The sequence below is a fragment of the Trametes versicolor genome (assembly GCF_000271585.1).
Source record: "Trametes versicolor FP-101664 SS1 unplaced genomic scaffold TRAVEscaffold_14, whole genome shotgun sequence".
Taxonomy (NCBI): domain Eukaryota; kingdom Fungi; phylum Basidiomycota; class Agaricomycetes; order Polyporales; family Polyporaceae; genus Trametes; species Trametes versicolor.
Window position 1 is genome coordinate 980,030 of NW_007360334.1, and position 19,511 is coordinate 999,540.

The following is a 19,511-nucleotide window of genomic DNA, read 5'->3' on the forward strand; positions in this document are numbered from 1 at the left end:
TGGAGCAACGATTCTCTGGGCAACGGGTCGCCGTACACATACGACTACGCCCAGGCTCTCGAATCTTGAACGCCGCTGTGAGTGATGCCACACTCGCCGTGCTTCCTGCGAGCTGATGGGAATGAACATACATGTTCGCACTTCGGATGCAATATCCTCCTGCTGTCCTCCGGTCAACGGCAGTTCACAATCGGGCGTTGGGTACATCCGATACCTCGAGGCTCGCTTGTTGCCCCTCGCCTGGGCTCGCCATACGTACGCTACGTACGGTGAGTATACCGCCGGCATAAACGAGGTCATCGCCGGTACCATATGAGCCGGAAGCCGGAGGTACGCCCGACCGCGCGCTCGGAGTCGGTAAAAGGATGGATACAACTTGTCGGTGAGTTTCTCGGCCTTCTGGATGTTTGCGGGAACTTTTCGAGAGATGTGCGGGATCCGCCAAGGAAGTGTGCACCCGGGCAATCTAGATCGACGGTGGTTCAAGCTGTGCACCCGGTCCGCGCTCCCCGAAAACATCGGTGTCGCCGACGCTATTGTATCCGGGCCCGCGACGCAATCTTGAAGACCTTCAATTTCTATATTTACAGGGAGACCTCTAGAGCTGCTCGGTGTCCAGTACTAGTGGACGCTGGACAGCCAAGAAACATGCAGGAGATATTTTCTCATGTTCGTACTTCCATGCTGACTTTTCATGCTGAGCACACGAAATACGCTCGGGCCCAACGAAGCACCGATGCTGCGAGTTCGTTGAACCTATCCTCCCGCGCAACTACCGCGCAGTAGCTTAATCGTATTTGCCCGGCTTGTCCCTCGACCGCGAGCCTCCTCGATGTTGCTCCTGATTTACCGGGGGACATGCCGACTCCAACCGATGACCGGGTGTACCTGCCACCATGAACAACGTGGACATCGGTGCCCGTTATGGGATCACGACGGTGACGTTTCCTGTTGCCGCCACGATCGAAAGATTCGAAACGCCTTTGCACCTCTGCGTCGAACCTGGCCCGTACCCGCAGTTGTCCGCAGATTTCAACAAAAGGCGCGACACCAAGCGCTAACCTTCCAAGACAGTGCTGGTCATCACCCCCGTCAAGCTTCACCGCGTGAATCCGCGATTACGTCTCGTCCGGACATCGACACCACATTGCCTCCGTAAGTCCAATTCCTCGTCTTCGCGGGCGCTGCACACTTACGGTTCGGGGACGTACAAAGCCGTCCAGAGTTCTCGAGATGTCGCATATAATAGGCGGCCTGCTGCAGGGCCTTTCGCTATCACCACAATCCACCATGCCTGGCACTCCCATCCCCACTCCCCCCGCTGTTCCATTCCTCGGTCATGTCAACACCATCGACAAGGACCTGCCCATACGCTCGCTCGATCTCCTCGCGCGGCAGTACGGAGAGATCTACCAGCTCAACGTTCTGGGTGAGTGCGAGCGCCGTGCTATGTTTTCCATGCTAATGAACATCGTATAGGTGATAAGAGGATCTTTGTGAACTCTTACGCGCTCCAGAACGAAACCTCCGACGAGAAACGTTTCGCGAAGAAGATCTCGGCGAACCTAAACCAGGTCCGCAACGCCGCCGGCGATGGTCTCTTTACCGCCCGCGTCCCGGAGGAGCAGAACTGGTACATCGCCCACCGCCTCTTGATGCCCTGCTTCAGCGCAGCGAACGTGTACGGCATGACGGACGACATGATGGATATCATCTCTCAGCTGACCCTGAAATGGGAACGGTGCGGCGTCCACACTACCGTATTCGTATCTCCGCAAGGGGCTGATGTGCCTCCGTACCAGATTCGGGTCGAAGGATGTCATTGACCCTGCTTCGGACTTCACACGGCTGACGCTGGATGCGATCTCGCTGTGTGCGATGTCGTTCCGGTACGTCCGAGCTTGGCGAACGCGTCAGGTCGATTGCTCACAGAAGTGTACCCAGCCTGAACTCGTTCTATCGGGTGGGCATTGCAGTTTACATAGCGATGCCGACGGCCGTCTGACGTCTGCTTTTGTTTTTAGGAGGATCTGCACCCCTTCGCCCACGCGATGGGTGACTTCCTGATCGAGAGCGGGAAGCGTGCCAACCGCCCGACCATTGTTCAGAGCATGATGTCAAGCACGAACGCGAAGTACGAAGAGGACCAGAGAATCCTGGGACAGCTCGTCAATGAAAGTACGTTACCAATGTCTGATACGAAAAGCTAAATTGAACGGCCTTCGTCCCTAGTTCTGGAAGAACATCGTGCCCACCCTCCGGCGAAGCAGGACATCCTGAGTGTCATGCTGAACGGCCGGGACAAGGAGACCGGGCTCGGTCTCTCCGACGAGAACATAAAGAATAACGTACGTGCACGCTTGTCACAATATCCGCATGCTTTCTGATACAGTTTCGTGTAGCTCCTGACCTTCCTCATCGCTGGTATGTTTTACTACATGCGCATATTCGAACCGTACTAACCCTCCGCAACAGGCCACGAGACGACCTCAGGCATGCTCACCTTCACTGTATACTACCTGCTCAAGAACCCCGCAACGATGCGGAAACTCCGCGAGGAGATCGACACCCTGATCGGCGACCGGCCCATGGCGTCCAAGGACGTCAACAAGCTGCCCTATCTCCTCGCGGTCCTGCGCGAAAGTCTGCGCCTAGGGCCGACCGCACCTGCGCGCTCCGTGGCTCCGCACGAGGACACGACGATCGGCAGCAAGTACTTCGTGGAGAAGGGCACCTCGATCGTCATCAACACCTACAACGCCCATAGGGACACTGCCGTGTGGGGCGAGGACGTACGTGATCACTGCACTGCCGAAGCGGCCGGCCTCTCACGAAACTTGTAGGCCGAGGTGTTCAGACCGGAGCGGATGCTCGACGGCAAATTTGAGGCTCTTCCTGTGAGTTGATTTTCTCAGATCCGTCTTGCGACACTCGACTCACACCTTCGCCCAGCCTAACGCATGGCAACCGTTCGGGTTCGGCACTCGCGGCTGCATCGTAAGAATCCATCCCCTTCCCTCGCACCACCTTCGCCCAGACTCACCCGTCCACGCAGGGTCGCCCATTCGCGTGGCAAGAGGCACAGCTCGCACTCGTCACCATCCTGCAGCGCTTCGACCTCGTCATGCACGACCCGACGTATGAGCTCGCGCTGAAGCAGACGCTCACCATCAAGCCGCACAACTTCTTCATCCACGCGCTCCCGCGCAAGGACCGCGCACGCGTCTTCGCGCTCCCTTCCGCGGGGCTCCGCAGCGAGCGCACCGCGCAGGGGAGTGCGCAGGTCGGGCCGAGCGCGACGGTGTCCGCAGATGCGGCGAAGCTGCAGCCGCTGTATGTGCTGTACGGCTCGAACACGGGCAACTCGGAGTCGTTCGCGCAGCGGCTTGCGTCGGATGCTCCCGCTCATGGTATGTGCTATCTATTACTTTTATGATACGTGCGTATTCATACCTAGCTAGGCTTCCGCGCATCGATCGGGACGTTGGATTCTGCATCCGAGCATCTGCCCAAGGACGGTCCGCTCGTCATCGTCACCGCGTCCTTCGAAGGCCAGCCCGCGGACAACGCCGCGCACTTCTTCGAGTGGCTGACGAACACCGAGGGTGCGGACGCGCTCGCGGGGATCAAGTACGCCATCTTCGGCTGCGGCAACCGCGACTGGGTGAAGACGTACCAGCGTGTCCCGACGCTCATCGACGAGACGTTCGCGGCGCGTGGCGCGACGCGCTTGGTGGAGCGTGGGGAGGGTGATGCTGGTGGCGCGGAGTTCTTCGAGGCGTTCGATACTTGGGAGGATGCCCTGTGGAAGAAGCTCAGCGCGACGTACGCTACGACGGGTAACGCCGAGGCCGCTGCATTGGGCCTCAAGGTCGTTTCGCCTGGCACAGCGCGCGCGTCGGTCCTGCGCCAGCCCGACACTGCGCTCGGAACGGTTGTGCAGAACAAGCTTTTGACCTCGCCTAATGCGCCTCCAAAGCGTCACCTGGGTACGTTAGCGACACAGTCTTTGGTAGCAGTTCGCGCGTTTATATTAGTTACCTGCAGAGTTCTCTTTGCCCGAGGGCACGACTTACCGGGCCGGGGACTACCTCGCCATGTCAGTCTACTTTCAACTTTCATGATGCCGTGCAGTACTAACTGTTTTTTATAGTCTTCCTGTCAACCCCGAGCGCATCGTACGCAGAGCTCTCGCGCGCTTTGGGATGTCGGCGGAGCAAGAGGTGAACCCCTCGGGTACTACGTTGCGAGACATGAGCTCATACAGCCTCTACAGATCGAGCTGTCGACAGGTGGCCCTACCTCGCTCCCCGTCAACAAGCCGGTTACCGTGTCTTCCGTACTCAGTGGCTACGTCGAGCTGTCTCAGCCGGCTACCACGCGCGACCTTGACATTCTGCTCAAGACCAAGAACTCGGAGTCCTCGCTGAAGGCCCTCCAGGAGCTTTCTAGCAACTACGCCGAAAACGTATTCAAGAAGCGCCTGAGCGTCCTCGACATCCTGGAGGAACACCCGGACATCGACCTCCCCCTGTCCGCCTTCCTGCAAATGCTTCCCTCCATGCGCATCCGGCAGTACTCCATCTCGTCCTCTCCGCTCTGGAACGCGCAGCACGTGACGCTCACCATCAGTGTGCTCGATGCACCTGCGCTTTCCGGGCGCACCGAGCCGTTCCTCGGCGTCGCGTCGACGTACCTGGCGGGCCTGCGCGCGGGCGACCGCGTGCAGCTCTCCGTGCGCGCGTCGAACGCGGCATTCCACCCGCCCAACGACCTCGACGTCCCACTCGTGATGATGTGCGCGGGCAGCGGGCTCGCGCCGATGCGCGGCTTCCTGCAGGAGCGCGCGATGCAGAAGCAGGCCGGGCGTGCGGTGGGAAAGAGCCTGCTGTTCTTCGGGTGCCGTAACCCGCGCGAGGACTTCTTGTACGGTGATGCGGAGCTGAAGCAGTGGAGCGACCTGGGTGTTGTCGACGTCCGCCCTGCGTTCTCGCGCTCGACTGCGGACTCCGAAGGGTGCCGATACGTGCAAGAGTATGTGGTCGTGCTTACTTTTTGGTAATTTGCGCTGACATGCCTTGTGTGACTCGTAGCCGTGTCCTCTTCAACAAGGCTGAGGTTGTCGGTGCTTTCCTGAAGGGCGGCAAGGTAAGCCCACTTCATGTATTGGCTGGCCTACATAGAAATGCTGACCGCAACGTCACCGTGCAGTTCTTCGTTTGCGGCTCGAGCAAGGTTGCCAGCGGCGTGAAGCGGGTGCTCGTCGAGATCATCAAGGAGACCAGGCACCTCGACGACGAGGCGGCTCTGGTGGCTTTCGACGAGATCATGAACGGCCGCTACGCCACGGACATCTTCGAGTAGTTGCTGTCGTCTTCACATCATAGAAGGGCTCGTAGTGTTCCTGGGCTGCCTTCATCGGAGCTGTACTATATGCGATTGTGGACCATCATAGACTTGTATACGTTCATGGATTTCTGCGCTTCCTCCGAATCAATGCGATTGCAAACATGTTACCTCGAAGTTTGGCACTATGGGCGAAACCCCTCAGAGACTCACTTTCCGAAGAAGGTCGTGAAAGTAGACGTATTCCTAATGCAGCCACAAGTAAGGTGACGTGAATCGAAGGCTTGCAATTGAACATCTCACAGCGACGCGTGCTGGCGGGCGGCTGTCGCGACAGATGTATACAACGCAAATTACAAGCACCCGTGGCAGACAGCCCAGTCCTGGACAACCAAAATCCCTTGCAACTCGTACCAGTACAGAGCTATGCTACTCATGGAAAGACAGTCACTCCACCCTACGCCTTCTTCGACACGTTGATGGAGCGCGGGACGAACTGGTGCGGGCTGGTCTTGCGCGGGACGGCGCGGATGAAGAAGTCCTTCGGCTTGATGCTCAGCGTCTGCTTCATTTGCAGCTCGTACGTGGGGTCGTTCATGACGAGATCGAAGTGCTGGAAGATCGTCACGAGCGCGATCTGGGCCTCTTGCCACGCGAACGCGCCACCCTGCGAGTACGGAAGGTCAACATATGCATAACGGCGTGAGCGGACGGGAGAGGAGGCTTACAATGCACGCGCGCATCCCGAACCCGAAGGCTTGCCAGGCGTTGGACTGGACATATGTCGTCAGATGAGACACAGCGAGCTACGTTGTGTGTGTGTGGGGTGCTTACCGGGAGCGCTTCGAACTTGCCGTCGAGCATGCGCTCGGGCTTGAACTCCTCCGCCTGCGTCGTGGTCAGCGCGACGCAGCAGAAAATGTAGAGAACGGTATACGCACATCATCGCCCCACACCTCGCGGTCCCGCTGGCAGTCGAACGTGTCGACCGTAATCGACGCGTCCTTCGCGACGAAGTACTTGCCGCCGATAATCGTGTCTTCGAAGGGCGCGACGGTGCGCGCGGGGGCGGTCGGCGCCAGGCGCAGCGTCTCGCGCATGACGGCTACAATTATGTTTATGTTAGTACAGGGTACGCAGAGAAGATGTAGGACGCCGACGTGCCGACGAGGTAGGGCATGGTGTTCATGTCTGCGGTGGTGAAGGGGCGCTGGCCCATAACGCTGTCGATCTCGTCGCGGAGCTTGCGCATCGTGTCAGGGTTCTTCAAGAGATAGTAGATCGCGAAGACCAGCATGCCTGCGTGAAGGGTTGGTGATATCACCAAAATAAAACTTGGGGGACGTACCAGAGGTCGTCTCATGACCAGCAATAAGGAAAGTCAAGAGCTGCGTTTTCAAAGGTCAGCATTGACACTCGGGAGGGACTCAGTGTTCAAAGGCATACGTTGTACTGGACCGTCTTGTCAGGAAGGGAGAGGCCAGTCTCCTTGTCCTTCCCGTACATCATAAGGCCGAGGACGTCCTGCCTGTCCGTAGGGTTGGCGCGGCGCTCGTTCATGACTATCCGCCACATATGAGTATCGTGTTGTAAACATGGAGATGAAGAATTCCAGTATGGCCACTCACTTTCCTCGGCCATCTGGAACATGATCTTCTGGTCCGCTTCGTATTTGGCGTTCTCGGCAACGAGCGTGGCCTGCACGGCGGGAGGGCGTGATCCGCGCTTTGTGCTCACGAGAAGGAAGTCGGCCATAGCCACCGCCAGGGGGTGCAGGTCCTCCTGTAGCGGGTCGTTAGTACCGTGCCTACTGTGTCGCGCAGATGGCACGCACCCGGTAGAAGGAGTTCAGGCGGTATCCCATCGCAGTGAGGCAGATGGTGTCTAGAGTGACCCGGGACAAATCCTCGGCGGTGTCGATGACGGCCTTTGCACCGAAACTTGTGACAGTCGTGAGCTGTGGTAAATTATGCATGAACCTCGCATGTTACTCACCGTTCCCACTTGAGGACGAGCTGGGAGACGATGTCTAGCATGTCGTCTGCGATATTGCACACGCTCCCGGGTGTGAAAATCGGCATCAGCAGACGATCTAGAGGGACAGATAAGCACCGATGGACAGCCAGGAAATGCATTCGCTCGTCACTTACGCGCAATGCCCCAGTTCTTCTCCTCTGGGGCGCGTGCCTAAACATTTGTGAGTCTACTATGGTTTGCGGCGACAAGCTGGAACTGGAATGCGTACAGTAAACAAGCCGTCCCCAGCGGCATTCCGGAGCTGGTTCGAGTTCGCTGCGATCTTCTTGTAGAAACGCGTCTCGTCCGAGACCTCGTTCAGGAGGTCGCGTGAGTTGATCACGATCATCTTGTTGCCTGCGCCATAACACCACACCGATGAGCGCAAAGCTCCCGTACGCTAGGGAGAGCGGGACGCACCCATGACGTTCAGCTCGTAGATCGCACCATACTTCTGGGCGAGCTCATGGAGCGACTTGATGGGCAGGTCCGAGTCGATGGCGTCGATGTTCCCGAGGCCGGGCACGCCCGGCGGCGAGGGGATCGGCGTGTGCTGTGTCGTCGTCGTGGCCGTTCCCGCCCTCGACAGGCCGTTCTTGATAGCGTTCGTCAACATCGTGATTGCGTGTCTGTCAGTGGGGTCTGCAGGACAAGCCTGAGGCTCACGGAATATATATACTAACACCCGTGCAGCCTGTAGACGCTGTCATGGACGTCGCGTTGTCGGCGACCGAGTTGGCTGCCCATGAGGCCTTCAGTGGCGGCGTCGGGTGACCCTAGCGAACGCGAATGCCTACCATTATCCTGCCAAACGTAATGCTCCCGCCCTCTGCGAAGTGTCGAGGCAGGGTCTCATGCCTTAGCTGTCATTTGAGGGTTCGCCGTGCATGGGCGGTCATGTCACGAAGGTGGAATGGAAGGTCTTGGGGTACAGAGGCTGCAGGGAACGCAGATGCTCAATTGTGACAACGTTGGCAAAAGCCAGTACATCGGCTACCCCGGCGATGTACGTGTTGGTGGCTTCCCCGTTGACCTGACACGATTGGCGATTAAGTTGCCTCCCCGACGAGTGGCGAATGACAATGGGACACTAGAACAGCTTTGCCCCCCGGCTGCGGTACCACGTGCAGGACGATACCTCTCGCAAAACGAGTAGACGGTTGAATGACACCGCTTGCCGCTACAGCGTCTGTATGTACGTGTAAACTCAGCTGTCCGACGTTGACGATTGAGTTTACGACACTTACGAGCATTGCTTTGCTTGGATGTTGTACATCGGATGAGTGAACTGACAGGAAGTCCTCGCATTAAACACAGCATTGACATGGAGGTACAACGCAAGTGCTCACCGGAGCTCCCATAACAGCGGTGTCCTGGGCGCTGGAAGCTCTCCGGGCAGCACATTCCAAGGCAATCCGGCTGCATCTCAACGCACTACTGCCGCACTTCCCATACTCTGTCTGTGTCCCAGAACCACACCGTTTGCCGTAGTTCGGGAGAATGTCCGAGGGTAGCGTGTACGTTGGACACGATGACGCTGTCGCGCGCTGACCGTCGAGAGGGAGCGGAAAGCAATATGCCCCCTCCCAGGAGATGCCTACTCAAGTGGCAACATGAGTCGTTTGAAAGGCCCGCCTCGAGGCACGGCAAAGACGAGTTGAGGTATTGCTCGCATCTTGTTCGGCCCATGGTATTCTTACAGTGGAGATTAACGGGCACTTCCATTCTCCCCGTCACATACGCACCGACGGCGTGTAGCACGCGATACGTGTACTCATACGTACCGGACCTACCGCGCCAACCACGACTTCCACCCGCTCGCATCCCACCCCTTCTCGAACTCCTCCGCCGAGAACTTCTGCACCGCGATTGTGCGTGCACGCTGCCGCACAGCGAGCTCCGCCGCCTTCGGGAGCGTGAACACCGTGCGGAAGGCCTCTGCGAACGTCTCTGGCGACGTCGCGTGATATCCGGTCGGTTCACCGTCGAGCGGGACGATGATATCGAGGAGCGGCCCTCCGGAGGCATGTGCAATAGGAATCACACCCGCAGCCTGGGAAGTGGAGGTTCAATATGGAGGGAGGTGAGGCTACTTGTAAAGCGCACCATGAATTCCACCACGTTGATGCCAAAGTGTTCATCCACCATCGTACTGAGGCCGATGCTTGCGCGCGAGAGCCAGTTCAGGATCTCCGAGTACTTGGCGTTGACTACGAATTGCACTTGAGACTGGGGGGGGGGGTAGTGAGTACCGCGTCATATGTGGAGAAGTAATGACTAACCTCGATGCCGAGCTCCTGCGCGAGCGCATGCAAGCTTTCCACGCGCGTCGCATCCCCGACGTTGCGGCTGCCTCCCATCAACACTAGCTTGACTGCAGACGCTCCGGAACCTCGATATTCGGGGTACAGCTCAAGGAACCTGTGGAACGCATGGAGTTGGCCGGCGTGGTCCTTTTCCGGTCTTCTCGACGTGAGCGGGGCATAAGAAATAGCTGAGGAAGCGTGTCTTACCTGAACTGCGCGATGCTCAGAATCACGCGTTCGCGTCCCTCCAACGAGAACACCGACATTTGCCGGGTATCACAAGAGGGGTAGACTATCTGCGCAGCTTTGGGACGCTGTGACTTCTTCAGTGAGAAGAGCTTCAAGAGCAGGAGTGGAGGTAGGAAGTGGATGGTGTCGAGAAGGATATCTTGGTGTTGTAGGATGGAGTCGACGTGGCCCTTCGTCCACGAAGAGTTCACCATCAAGAAGCGAGCTTGGCGGAGAGAGTAGGCGTAGTAATACATAAACACACGATAGTATCTTCAAGCAGAGTCAATACGATGAGGTATATGCGCGGCGGAGTTGGGACATACAGCAGTTTGCCTTGGCTTAGGAAGGCGGATGAAGAGATGGCCTCCGAATTTGTCACTCCTTGGGCTCGCGACCTTACACGAGAGAGCATGGTCGTGCTGATAGTTGGGTAGTGCACGTAGGCCCCGATGGGAATGTTCCCGAGTAGAGAGACAATGGGGAACGTGAAAGCGTAACCCATGGTGTCTGCAATGGTGCGCGTGTTTAGTTGGTGCAAACACGGGCATAGTCTAGCAACAGGGCTCACCGATGAAGAGGTCCGGAATGAGTTCGGTCATGGCTTCCCATGCAAGATACATGGATCCAAGGCTCTGTCCTAGCAGAGTGAACCGCGGCCATGCCGAGTCTTCGACAAGGTGACGAGACTGCAGGAAGACGAAATGCAGTGTTTGCGGAGACAACTCGATATCAAACCGAGCCTATTGCGAATGAGCATAACGAAACCAATGGAGTATCCGACCATACTACATACCCTAACTTTGTCAATGATCTTCTCTTTCGTCGCGTCGGTGTCGCCGCTGTATACGACGGAAATCACGTCGGGCTCCTTCCTCTGTAGAGCATGTATAGCGGCCCAAAGCACGCGCTCGCCGCCTCCGCCAGCATTACTTGACAAGGCTACGTGAGATGAGAGCCGCACTCACTGCGTCACTTGGGAAACACTCACCAATACGGATGGAAAAACCCAACAATCTTCTTGGCGTCTCCAGCCCCCAAGGAGGAAAGTAGCTTCGCTCGTCGCTGGACGTTGCTGCGACGCAAGCCCAAAATTCGGCCGACTGCTTGCGCCAGGACAAGACCGACCAAAAACGTGATTAAAGCCAGCGACATGTCGAATCCTCAAATATCCCTTCCGTCGCGGTAGCTGAGCACTTCCGCGTCCACAAGAGTCTCCAAGCAGTAAATGTTGAGTAGAGGAAGATGAATGTTGGCACTGACAATGAAAGGATGAGCGTTGCGCATAGGTTTCGGCCAGCGCGGGCGTCCCGCCCCGTGGCATGATCCGCACGTCCCACGCCCGCTCTCCCCGCTTCTGCCATCTCCCCTCATCTCCCCCGACGCTCTTTACCTATCTTACCTGCGGCAATGGACTACGACCGCAAGAGCACCGTCTCGTCGTTCTACGGCGGACGCAGGACGTCGGTTGACGCTCTCAACAACGACTTCCCTCCACCCGGCCCTCCTGGCGGACGCACTCGCGCCGACTCAGCCTCCTCTTTCTATGGCGCAAACAGGGCATCAAGAGCAGACCCTTTCGATGCTGGAACACCCTCTGCGGGATACAATAGGGCTTCGTACTTCGATGGCGGCCGGACAGCGCCCGTGAAGCCCGGCGTGGACGAGGAGTCTCAGGCGGCGGCGGACCCCGCATGGGATGTCTACGCTGACTTCAACAACGCCGGTCCACGGTATTCCACTGCATTTGGTATGGGTGACGATGGGTGAGTGGTTTGCAACACCTTGCCATATCTATCACTTATGCTCGCATAGCTACCGCCAAGTGCCCTCTCCCACACCATACAGCCCTGGTGGTGCCGCGTGAGTGTCCTTATTATATCTCGTAGCACCGGAGGCACCTATACGTGTCACCATTGCGCATTAGTAGCGCGGCAGCGTCCGTTCACTGTCAGATGTAGCAAGCCTCCGCCCAGGCAAGCTTGCTGATTACACACGCCGCCATTTATTGCCTCCGGCGTATCTCTCCTCTGCGACTATATATGGTTGTTCGCGCTCACACTTTGTCAGACAAGGGCAATACTCCACATCTGCACTCCGCGGCGAGGAACCTGCGACCCAGGGTAACGTAGAGATGGTGACCGTACCAGCTCTCGGGCCCGAGTGGAAGGCGGAGGAGATGCGAGGCATGTCCAAAAAGGCCAAACGGGAGGAGAAGATAGAGAATGCGGCTGTCAAGTGGAAGGAGTGGAAGCGCGGTCAGCGCGGCCTTTGCGGCAAGTACTTCACCAGGAAGTTCACGGCTTGGTTTGTCTTCTTTTTGGTCGCCGCGTAAGTGCAACTCCCTTTAATCTATATCAGATTTCGCTGACGTCTTTGCAGCATCGCCCTCGTGCTGGTGTTCACCATACCTCGAGTGCCAGGCTTCAGTGTGAACTCTGCGGATCCGCTCATAGCCGCGGAGGCACCATTCAACACTACTGTTGTTACCGACTTCTCGCGCGCCCCAACCAACTTCAGTTTCCCTGGAGAAATGAAGCTGCAAGCGGACACTGGCGGCAACTTCCTCCCCCTGACGTTTAACAACATCCACGGCTCAGTATTCGATCTGCAGACGAAGCGGCAGGTTGCTTCCGGAGATACCGGCAAACTCACCGTGCCTGCGAAGGAGTTCCCCATCATCACACTTCCTCTGAACTTCACGTATACTGCGACAAACGACTCCGATCAAACATGTGCGTTCAGGTTTACCATCTCAATTTCGCTTCCTGACGTGACACATTCAGGGGTGAACTGGTATAACGGTTGCAAGAACGCAGCACTCTACGCCGATGGCAAGCGACCAGGTATGCTGCCGCTCTGTATATTCCGACGCACAACTCCCACTGACAGCGCTCCAGCCGTTCAATTCCGTCTCATCATCGACATGTCTATTGCCGGCCTTATTGGAAAGAAGAGCACTTCCACGGACGTCACGGATGCGGCATGTCCGATCGAGCTCCCGCAGAACTCGGTTTGAACACTTCGATCCTTCCTCCTTCGTTTTCGCTTTCTTTATTTACCTTGGATTTTCTGATCGGACTGCCAGACGGACATGTGCATCCATAGTTATCTCATCATCTGCATGCTCCTCGATGTCCCTCAATTTGCTAGTAGCGTATGCCATCGTATTCTTGGACCTTACACTCTTTGTGAATACGGGGTGTCCGCATCCCGATAGTCAACTATGTCAGCCGCTGGCGAGGACGTCCTTTGGGCGGCTGACATTTGCATCTGGACTGGCGGTAATTTCCCCTAAACTACTATCCGCTGATACGTGATTCAATCCTGGTTGTAGCGGCTGACATCGCCTCTTCCCTGCAGACCACCACCATGGAACGTCGCTATCCCTCAACATCGTCGGCCCTCACGAACCGGTCGTCCATACGGCATCGCTCCGCCGCATACAGCCCGAAAACAGGGAACCATGCCAAGGACGTCGCCGCGAAGGCAAAACGCCGGAACTCGCTCAGCGAGCAAAGCGAGCGCACCGACCACACCCTAACCGTCCAAGTCGAAGACACGGACGATGTGGATCGCAGTGTTCCGACCGTTCTGCTCGTGCGCCACTCGAAGGCAACGTCGCGCCTGAAGCCTTTACCGGATATACCTTGCGAAGAGGATTTCCTCACAAGCACTGCGGGACCGTCCGCGCTCAGACTCTCTGCGGCCGACCTCAACATCGGTACCCCCATATTTTCACCAGCTGCACCAGCGGAACACCTCGACGAGCACTCCTTGAGTCCTGTCCCACTTACACCTCGCCCTCTCCAGACCGACCGCGGCATCTCAGCAGCATCCGTATATACAGAGGCGTCGCGTGTCTCGGAGGCCCCCAAGCTCCCTACGCCCGACTACCCCTCTGGTTCGAGCTTGGGAAGGCGAATCAGTTCCTACTTCAACCGCGTACAATCATTCCGCGTTGGGCGCCGCGCTCAAGCTCCCGCGCCGCCACCGGTTACACGGACGGACTCCGACTACTCGACATACTCGGAGGAGAGCACCACACTTTCGGACCGTTCGCGCACCCTCGCTGGCACCGTGGCTGAGCGACGGGTCCCCACATCAATTAAGGACAAGCGGCCAATGCTTGCAACGTCGTTCAGCACGCACGATAAGTTCACGAACAAGTTCCCGCGGCCGCGGTCGGTTAAGAGTTTGAGCTATAACGGGAGTGTGCCGAGTCTCCCTGGCCAGGGCGCGATCGCGGCTACGATGCTCGAGGAAGGCGAGGGTCTCGGGCTGGAACTGCACGTCGGTAGGTGGACACTGCACAAGTGGTGTCTCGTGCTGTCTGTGTGCACGGTCTTTGTATATGGGACGGCCGGTCTGATCTGTGCGATCTTGACATGGTTCAGAGGTACGTCTTTTGGTAGTTCCCAAATAGATCTATGCTAACAACGGCTACCTAGCCTGGGATCACGCGGATGTGATGTACGTCGCCGACTACGACATCCTAGTGCTCATCACCCTGGCCTCCTCTATCCTCCTCCTAACCTTCCTCGTCGGCATCTCCGGCGCACTCCTCAACTCGCGCCCACTCCTCGCTGTATACGCCCTCCTCCTATGGCCCGCTCTCGTCTCGATGCTCGCGATCGGCTACACCTCATACAAACGATCGGCCTTCGCGCTCGACCGCAAGCTCAACCTCGCGTGGTCGCAGTGGTACACGCCGCGCGGGCGACTCGTCATCCAGGAATCGCTCCGCTGCTGTGGGTTCTACAGCGCTTTGCACGAGGCGGCCGCGAGCAAGGCGTGTTACCCGCGCACGCCGCTACCCGGGTGCAAGGGCAAGCTCTGGCGCGTCGAGCGCGAGAGCCTTGCACTCGTATGGAACACCGTGTTCTCGCTCGTGCCGGTGCACATCCTGAACATCGTGGTTGCACTCCTCTGCGCGAATCACGTCACGCGTACGTTTGGGAAAGGTCTCACTCCGAAGCGATACAGGCTGAGCGGGGAGGACGTGCGCGCGGACGCGCAGGCGCTCATGAAAGCTCTGGGGCCGTTCGGCGACGTGCGTCCCGTCGCCCGTCCGGGATTCACGCGCGCGCCATCAAGCGGGGTGTTCAGGGAGGACAAGTCGTACTATGATAGCTTGGACGAGTGGGAGTCTGACTCGAAAGCCGATACCGTTGGGCTTGGGATTCGGAGACGCTAAAATTCGAGAAATCATGATGGATCTCGTGGTGTACAAGCCATCTAACGCAATTTATATGGTAGTCGAAGCCTGTCCACTTTTATAAGTCATTCTGAGTTTTCAGATACGCTATCATGGTCTATTTGAAACAATAACACAGAATGCACCACGTTATTGAAAATATGACTTAGTGTGAAAAGTATTTGACTGGATCACAATCTTGCTTCTTCCGGTGACAGGTGGCTGTGCCGTCATGGTGTTGAGTTGCGCTTTGCGGCCGACCACTTCGTAGAGTAGGACCACCATCATCCCCTAGCCCCGCTTCAGGAATCTCAGTACACGGCGAGAATCCAACGCACCAATATTGGCCCAATTTTGGACACCATAGGTGGTCTTTTGATCTCTTTATTGCGCTTTCAATAATGACTTCTCAACGACGTGACTTTTTGTTCAGACTACTTCGCGGAAGTTCGCTTCTTGTTTTGGGGTGTGCGGAGTTTTACTCGATCAGCAACAGGAGACCGCCTGGAGGAGTATAGGTGTCGAAAGGCATATAGACGCGGTACGTGATGCTCCAGAGCCAGTGTGGCATTATCAGGTGCTGAAGGACTGAAGGGCCGATTTAGCCACAGCACTACCACCCGAAGTTCACACAAAGTCGGAGCTGCGCCGGCGTGTTAGGTCGATATGTCGCTGAACATCGACATCTATCTGATGTTGATGGACCACCTTGACTCGCTCTCCGACATATCTGCGCTCATGCGCTCATGCAAGACCCTCTGCGCTCTGGGCGCGAAACGGCTCCTCCTCCCGGGAGTAACCATTCGCAGTGACGCGGCCCTCGTGTCGTTCAGCCGCTTTATGCTCCGGGATCTCGCAGCCCGCAGCCCGCATCTCCACCGACTCTTTCTCTGCATAGAGCTGCAGCTCATCGACGATGACGGCTCGGGCTCCGTTTATGCATGCGACCCGGAGATTATCGAACAAGAGATGCTCAAAGGCGGCAGGCTCCTCTACCGTGTACTGCGCCGTGCCACCTCACTGCAACACCTCACGGTTCATTTTTGCGAGGAACTTTTGGAACGCGAGGAGTCACTCGTGGATGCCCTTGTCGCCCTCGAAAGCGTCCGGTATCTCCACATCTCGTCATACGGCCTGCGGGCACACGAAGTCGTCGCCGAAATCCACTCGCCTCTTGTCCACATCAACGTTGACTGTGCCTCCAGTGCAGACCAGGCGGTGGAAATAGGGCATGCCCTGGCACGTCATCGAGAAACGCTGGAGAAGATCACGGCCTGGGACGTCAACTTGCTGGTAGAGCTGGTAGAAGAGGACGACGATATCGTCTTCCCACGCGTGCATTCGCTTTGCTTGCGTTCGTCCCTCACGCTCGACCTCTCATATCTCGTTGGCACCTTTCCAAACGTACGGTCGCTCGAAGTCGTCAACGTCTATCTGGAGGACGGTTCCCCATCAGAGAATGCATCACAACTGCGCGACAGAAATCTCGCAACCACCGATACGTGGTGCGGCTTGGACTATCTGTGTGGGGACGAGTGGAGCATCTACATCCTCGGCCTGCAATGCCCCGTGAAAAGGCTCGACGTGACGCTGGATGGCATGGGATGGCTGGGCCCCCCTGTGGCGAACGTGAGGCCTACCCATTTTCTGCTGCACTGTGGGTTCGCGGAGGAGGCCCACTCCGGTTCTTTCCTTTGGGAACTGCCGGAAGAGCTGGTTGGTATGAACGGATCTATCACACACCTCGGACTTGATTTGTGCACCAACGGGCTCGAGGCAGATGTGGGTGTGATCATGGTGCGTGCCTCTCTCATTAAGCTCCGCACATATACTCGCTATATCTCACCCTGCCGTTCATGTTCGCCGCGATATAGCCCTCCATCATCCGCTACATCGCAGCCGCCTCCAGTCTCACCTTCTTCGCACTGCGGATGCGCGCGCTCCCACTCGAAGAAGAGTCTGCGTACGCGCGCAGCGATTCCCGCTACCCGACGGCTCCTGCGCTCCCGCCCACCACCCGAAAAATGCTGCGCAGTCTCGGAGGGACCGACGTCCTCCCCATATGGGTACGCGGTATGGCGAAGGCGGCGCCCGCGTTGCAGTATATCACGTTCGATCTCGAGGGGTATGCGCCGAGCTGCTGGCAGATTGTCGCGTCAGCGGAGGACCCGAGTCGCATCGTCGTGGCTCCACTTGACCAGGAAGAGGGGGAGGTCATTGCACGCGCGGAGGGGATGGAGTGGCGCCGTCGCGAGCCTGAGCCTCCGCGGTTCGACGAGGACAAAATGGTCGAGAGGGGTATCCCAGATGAGGAGGACGAGTGGGCGCGAAATGAAGATTGTGAGGACTCTGAGAGTGAGGACGATTCGGATTGAGGACGTTCTCATCTTTTGCTTATTTACGATTGCTTATTTGTCGTTCAACGGATTTATCTGAACAAGTCGCATGTGCTTAAAGTGCGCGAGTACATAAGTCCTTTAACGCTAGTATACAGCTGTGCTCGCAACGCCTCTTAAAAACCCATTGTATACCTAACATTTCTATAATCAAAGACGAGGAGAGCGAAGTCCAAATTGTCATGGGGTCATGAGCAGATAATTTATAAAGTTGAAAGCGGCACCGTGTGGGTTTTGCAGCTCGCTGGCAAACTGCTCACATTACTAAATGTATCAAGCGTGCGTCCCGACTTTGCTCAATACTGTGGATATAGATGCCGCGTAGCTTGCGGTTTCCTCGGTGGCTTTTGAGTGAGATCAAATTCCACTAGGCTCACGAATCGAGTCGGAGCGCGGCGCAGCAGCACGGTTGAGAAATGAGATCCGCATCGGCTGCGCTGCTGCGGCATTTCTGCGGCCCAATCCTCGGCTATCACTCACGTCACTCCGATAACATCGGAACACATCCTCAGCAGCTGCCATGCATGCGGTCCCCGCATGTTTGTATCGTCCGTCTTCCTTATGCTGACCCCGGGGTTCCCGCTGCGCATACGAGTACAGGTGTGACAACATTGGTGATATTCAAAGTATGGACTACGCGGAGATGGACGACAGGTGGACGCGATGTGGTTTCGGAGTGGTCGAATGGGAGGGGAGGGGAGTGCAGGACAGGTAGGAGAGCGTAGCGCGATAACGGGGTGCGATGAGCAACGGTAGGCGGCTTCCCTGCGTCGCCTGAAGTACAGAGGAGAGCGAAATATCGTACAGAGCAATAAGGGTAAACCAAATGAGAAATAGGGTATACAGGTCATGGGCGGTCTCGTGAACTACGATGGATGAATGTAGTGGGCGATGTCCGATAGCGCGATGTCGTGACGAAGGTATCCGGGGGTGGCCATGTCATGGTGGAGGGACGCCTGCACGGCCCTTACGGGGGCGGTGCCGCGACGTGAGGCGCCTACGCGGTATGCGCGGCAGGGGGGACAGACAGCACGGCGAAGTCATGTCCAGCGCCGGACGCCCCCGAGAAGATCGAGGACGAGCGCGTGTACTGCGAGGGGGCGCCCGGGGAGGGCGGGGGGCTCGCCTGATCGCCGTGGACGCCACCGTAGACCGAGCCCTCTGTGCTGATCTTGCGCGAGGACTTCCAGCGACGCGGGGTAGAGGTCGGATAGGTGACGCCGCCCTGGTTCATGGTAGGGGAGGGGATGGGAGCGGGGGAGGGGGAGGCCCACGACCGGACACGCCGCACCATGCGTCCCCACAACTTGCGCCCAAACACGATGAACAGGATCAAGCCAATCACGGGTATGACTGAATGGGAGGGGATTTGAAGGGGGACATTGGAGGGTATCGGGAACATCAGAGGAGGCAAATTGCAGGAAGGGAGGAGCCGACTCACGAACTCCCACTACGATACTGGTGTTGCTAGACCCCGTACTCCCGTCGGAAGGCTGGGCGGCGACAGTGAGGACTGGCATGGTTGCGGGGGTGGTGATCGTCTAAGGAAGACGAAGATGATGCATGAAGATCGGAGTAGACGTCAAGCGAGAGACGGGTGCACTCACTGTGGGGGTGGGGGTGGTGGGGGTAGTTCCTGCTGCGAGGCGCGAGCCCGAGAGTGGATGCGTCGAATGACTCGACGAAAGCACACTCTGATGAAGTGGGAGCGCAGACGACGAGCGGATGCGGAGGAGGAGGACGAGGTGACTCCTGCCTCGCGGAGGGTCTTAAGTACATCACTTTTGGGAAGTCCCGTGCACACGCGCTCCGGCCTCGAGGGCGCTCCTTTGCGGCTTGCTGGGACTCAGCCTGGGAATCTTCTTTTGCTCAGAAAGGCATGCCGCAGCCCTGGAACCTTATTCGTCAAGAACATGAGCCGTACTTGTTAAGCGAGTGGCACAGCTCATGTATGCCGACGGATCACTTAATGCAGACTTGCAGCTTAATAGTCGAACAACAGATACCCCGCATGCACGTGTT

At 57.4% G+C, this 19,511-nt stretch overlaps 7 protein-coding genes across 7 annotated transcripts; 4 read left to right on the forward strand and 3 right to left on the reverse strand.

Annotated features, from left to right (window-relative positions):
• Nucleotides 1–1,290: 1,290 nt before the first annotated feature.
• TRAVEDRAFT_61356 (bifunctional P-450/NADPH-P450 reductase) lies at nucleotides 1,291–5,518 on the forward strand (the record flags this gene model as incomplete). The annotated part of the gene is made up of 17 exons (XM_008046755.1): nucleotides 1,291–1,429; nucleotides 1,480–1,741; nucleotides 1,803–1,889; nucleotides 1,945–1,963; nucleotides 2,025–2,178; nucleotides 2,233–2,348; nucleotides 2,403–2,424; nucleotides 2,476–2,792; nucleotides 2,844–2,897; nucleotides 2,953–2,997; nucleotides 3,056–3,410; nucleotides 3,462–3,989; nucleotides 4,048–4,099; nucleotides 4,154–4,223; nucleotides 4,277–5,034; nucleotides 5,094–5,148; nucleotides 5,212–5,518. 17 exons carry the CDS (start codon nucleotides 1,291–1,293, stop codon nucleotides 5,362–5,364), a joined length of 3,186 nt encoding a protein of 1,061 aa, XP_008044946.1. The 3' UTR covers nucleotides 5,365–5,518.
• Nucleotides 5,519–5,803: 285 nt separating this feature from the next.
• Nucleotides 5,804–7,978, reverse strand: TRAVEDRAFT_53859 (cytochrome P450; the record flags this gene model as incomplete). Its single annotated transcript, XM_008046756.1, has 13 exons — nucleotides 5,804–6,013; nucleotides 6,075–6,119; nucleotides 6,181–6,234; nucleotides 6,288–6,437; nucleotides 6,515–6,645; nucleotides 6,695–6,734; nucleotides 6,793–6,908; nucleotides 6,975–7,128; nucleotides 7,181–7,286; nucleotides 7,342–7,438; nucleotides 7,497–7,533; nucleotides 7,592–7,719; nucleotides 7,783–7,978. 13 exons carry the CDS (start codon nucleotides 7,976–7,978, stop codon nucleotides 5,804–5,806), a joined length of 1,464 nt encoding a protein of 487 aa, XP_008044947.1.
• Nucleotides 7,979–9,151: 1,173 nt separating this feature from the next.
• TRAVEDRAFT_135730 (mannosyltransferase) lies at nucleotides 9,152–11,051 on the reverse strand (the record flags this gene model as incomplete). The annotated part of the gene is made up of 8 exons (XM_008046757.1): nucleotides 9,152–9,415; nucleotides 9,469–9,591; nucleotides 9,645–9,828; nucleotides 9,876–10,169; nucleotides 10,223–10,406; nucleotides 10,468–10,639; nucleotides 10,693–10,828; nucleotides 10,888–11,051. 8 exons carry the CDS (start codon nucleotides 11,049–11,051, stop codon nucleotides 9,152–9,154), a joined length of 1,521 nt encoding a protein of 506 aa, XP_008044948.1.
• Nucleotides 11,052–11,263: 212 nt separating this feature from the next.
• On the forward strand, nucleotides 11,264–13,070 carry TRAVEDRAFT_156213 (uncharacterized protein). The gene is made up of 6 exons (XM_008046758.1): nucleotides 11,264–11,662; nucleotides 11,712–11,759; nucleotides 11,967–12,227; nucleotides 12,279–12,631; nucleotides 12,683–12,742; nucleotides 12,797–13,070. Exons 1-6 carry the CDS (start codon nucleotides 11,307–11,309, stop codon nucleotides 12,913–12,915), a joined length of 1,197 nt encoding a protein of 398 aa, XP_008044949.1. The 5' UTR covers nucleotides 11,264–11,306; the 3' UTR covers nucleotides 12,916–13,070.
• Nucleotides 13,071–14,150: 1,080 nt separating this feature from the next.
• On the forward strand, nucleotides 14,151–15,093 carry TRAVEDRAFT_40729 (uncharacterized protein; the record flags this gene model as incomplete). Its single annotated transcript, XM_008046510.1, has 2 exons — nucleotides 14,151–14,295; nucleotides 14,348–15,093. 2 exons carry the CDS (start codon nucleotides 14,151–14,153, stop codon nucleotides 15,091–15,093), a joined length of 891 nt encoding a protein of 296 aa, XP_008044701.1.
• A 666-nt stretch (nucleotides 15,094–15,759) lies between these two features.
• Nucleotides 15,760–17,468, forward strand: TRAVEDRAFT_75396 (uncharacterized protein; the record flags this gene model as incomplete). The annotated part of the gene is made up of 2 exons (XM_008046759.1): nucleotides 15,760–16,890; nucleotides 16,968–17,468. 2 exons carry the CDS (start codon nucleotides 15,760–15,762, stop codon nucleotides 17,466–17,468), a joined length of 1,632 nt encoding a protein of 543 aa, XP_008044950.1.
• A 673-nt stretch (nucleotides 17,469–18,141) lies between these two features.
• TRAVEDRAFT_75397 (uncharacterized protein) lies at nucleotides 18,142–19,373 on the reverse strand. Its single transcript, XM_008046760.1, has 3 exons — nucleotides 19,097–19,373; nucleotides 18,931–19,030; nucleotides 18,142–18,842 (listed from the first exon to the last, which is right to left on the reverse strand). Exons 2-3 carry the CDS (start codon nucleotides 19,007–19,009, stop codon nucleotides 18,487–18,489), a joined length of 435 nt encoding a protein of 144 aa, XP_008044951.1. The 5' UTR covers nucleotides 19,010–19,030; nucleotides 19,097–19,373; the 3' UTR covers nucleotides 18,142–18,486.
• Between the last annotated feature and the right edge of the window lie 138 nt (nucleotides 19,374–19,511).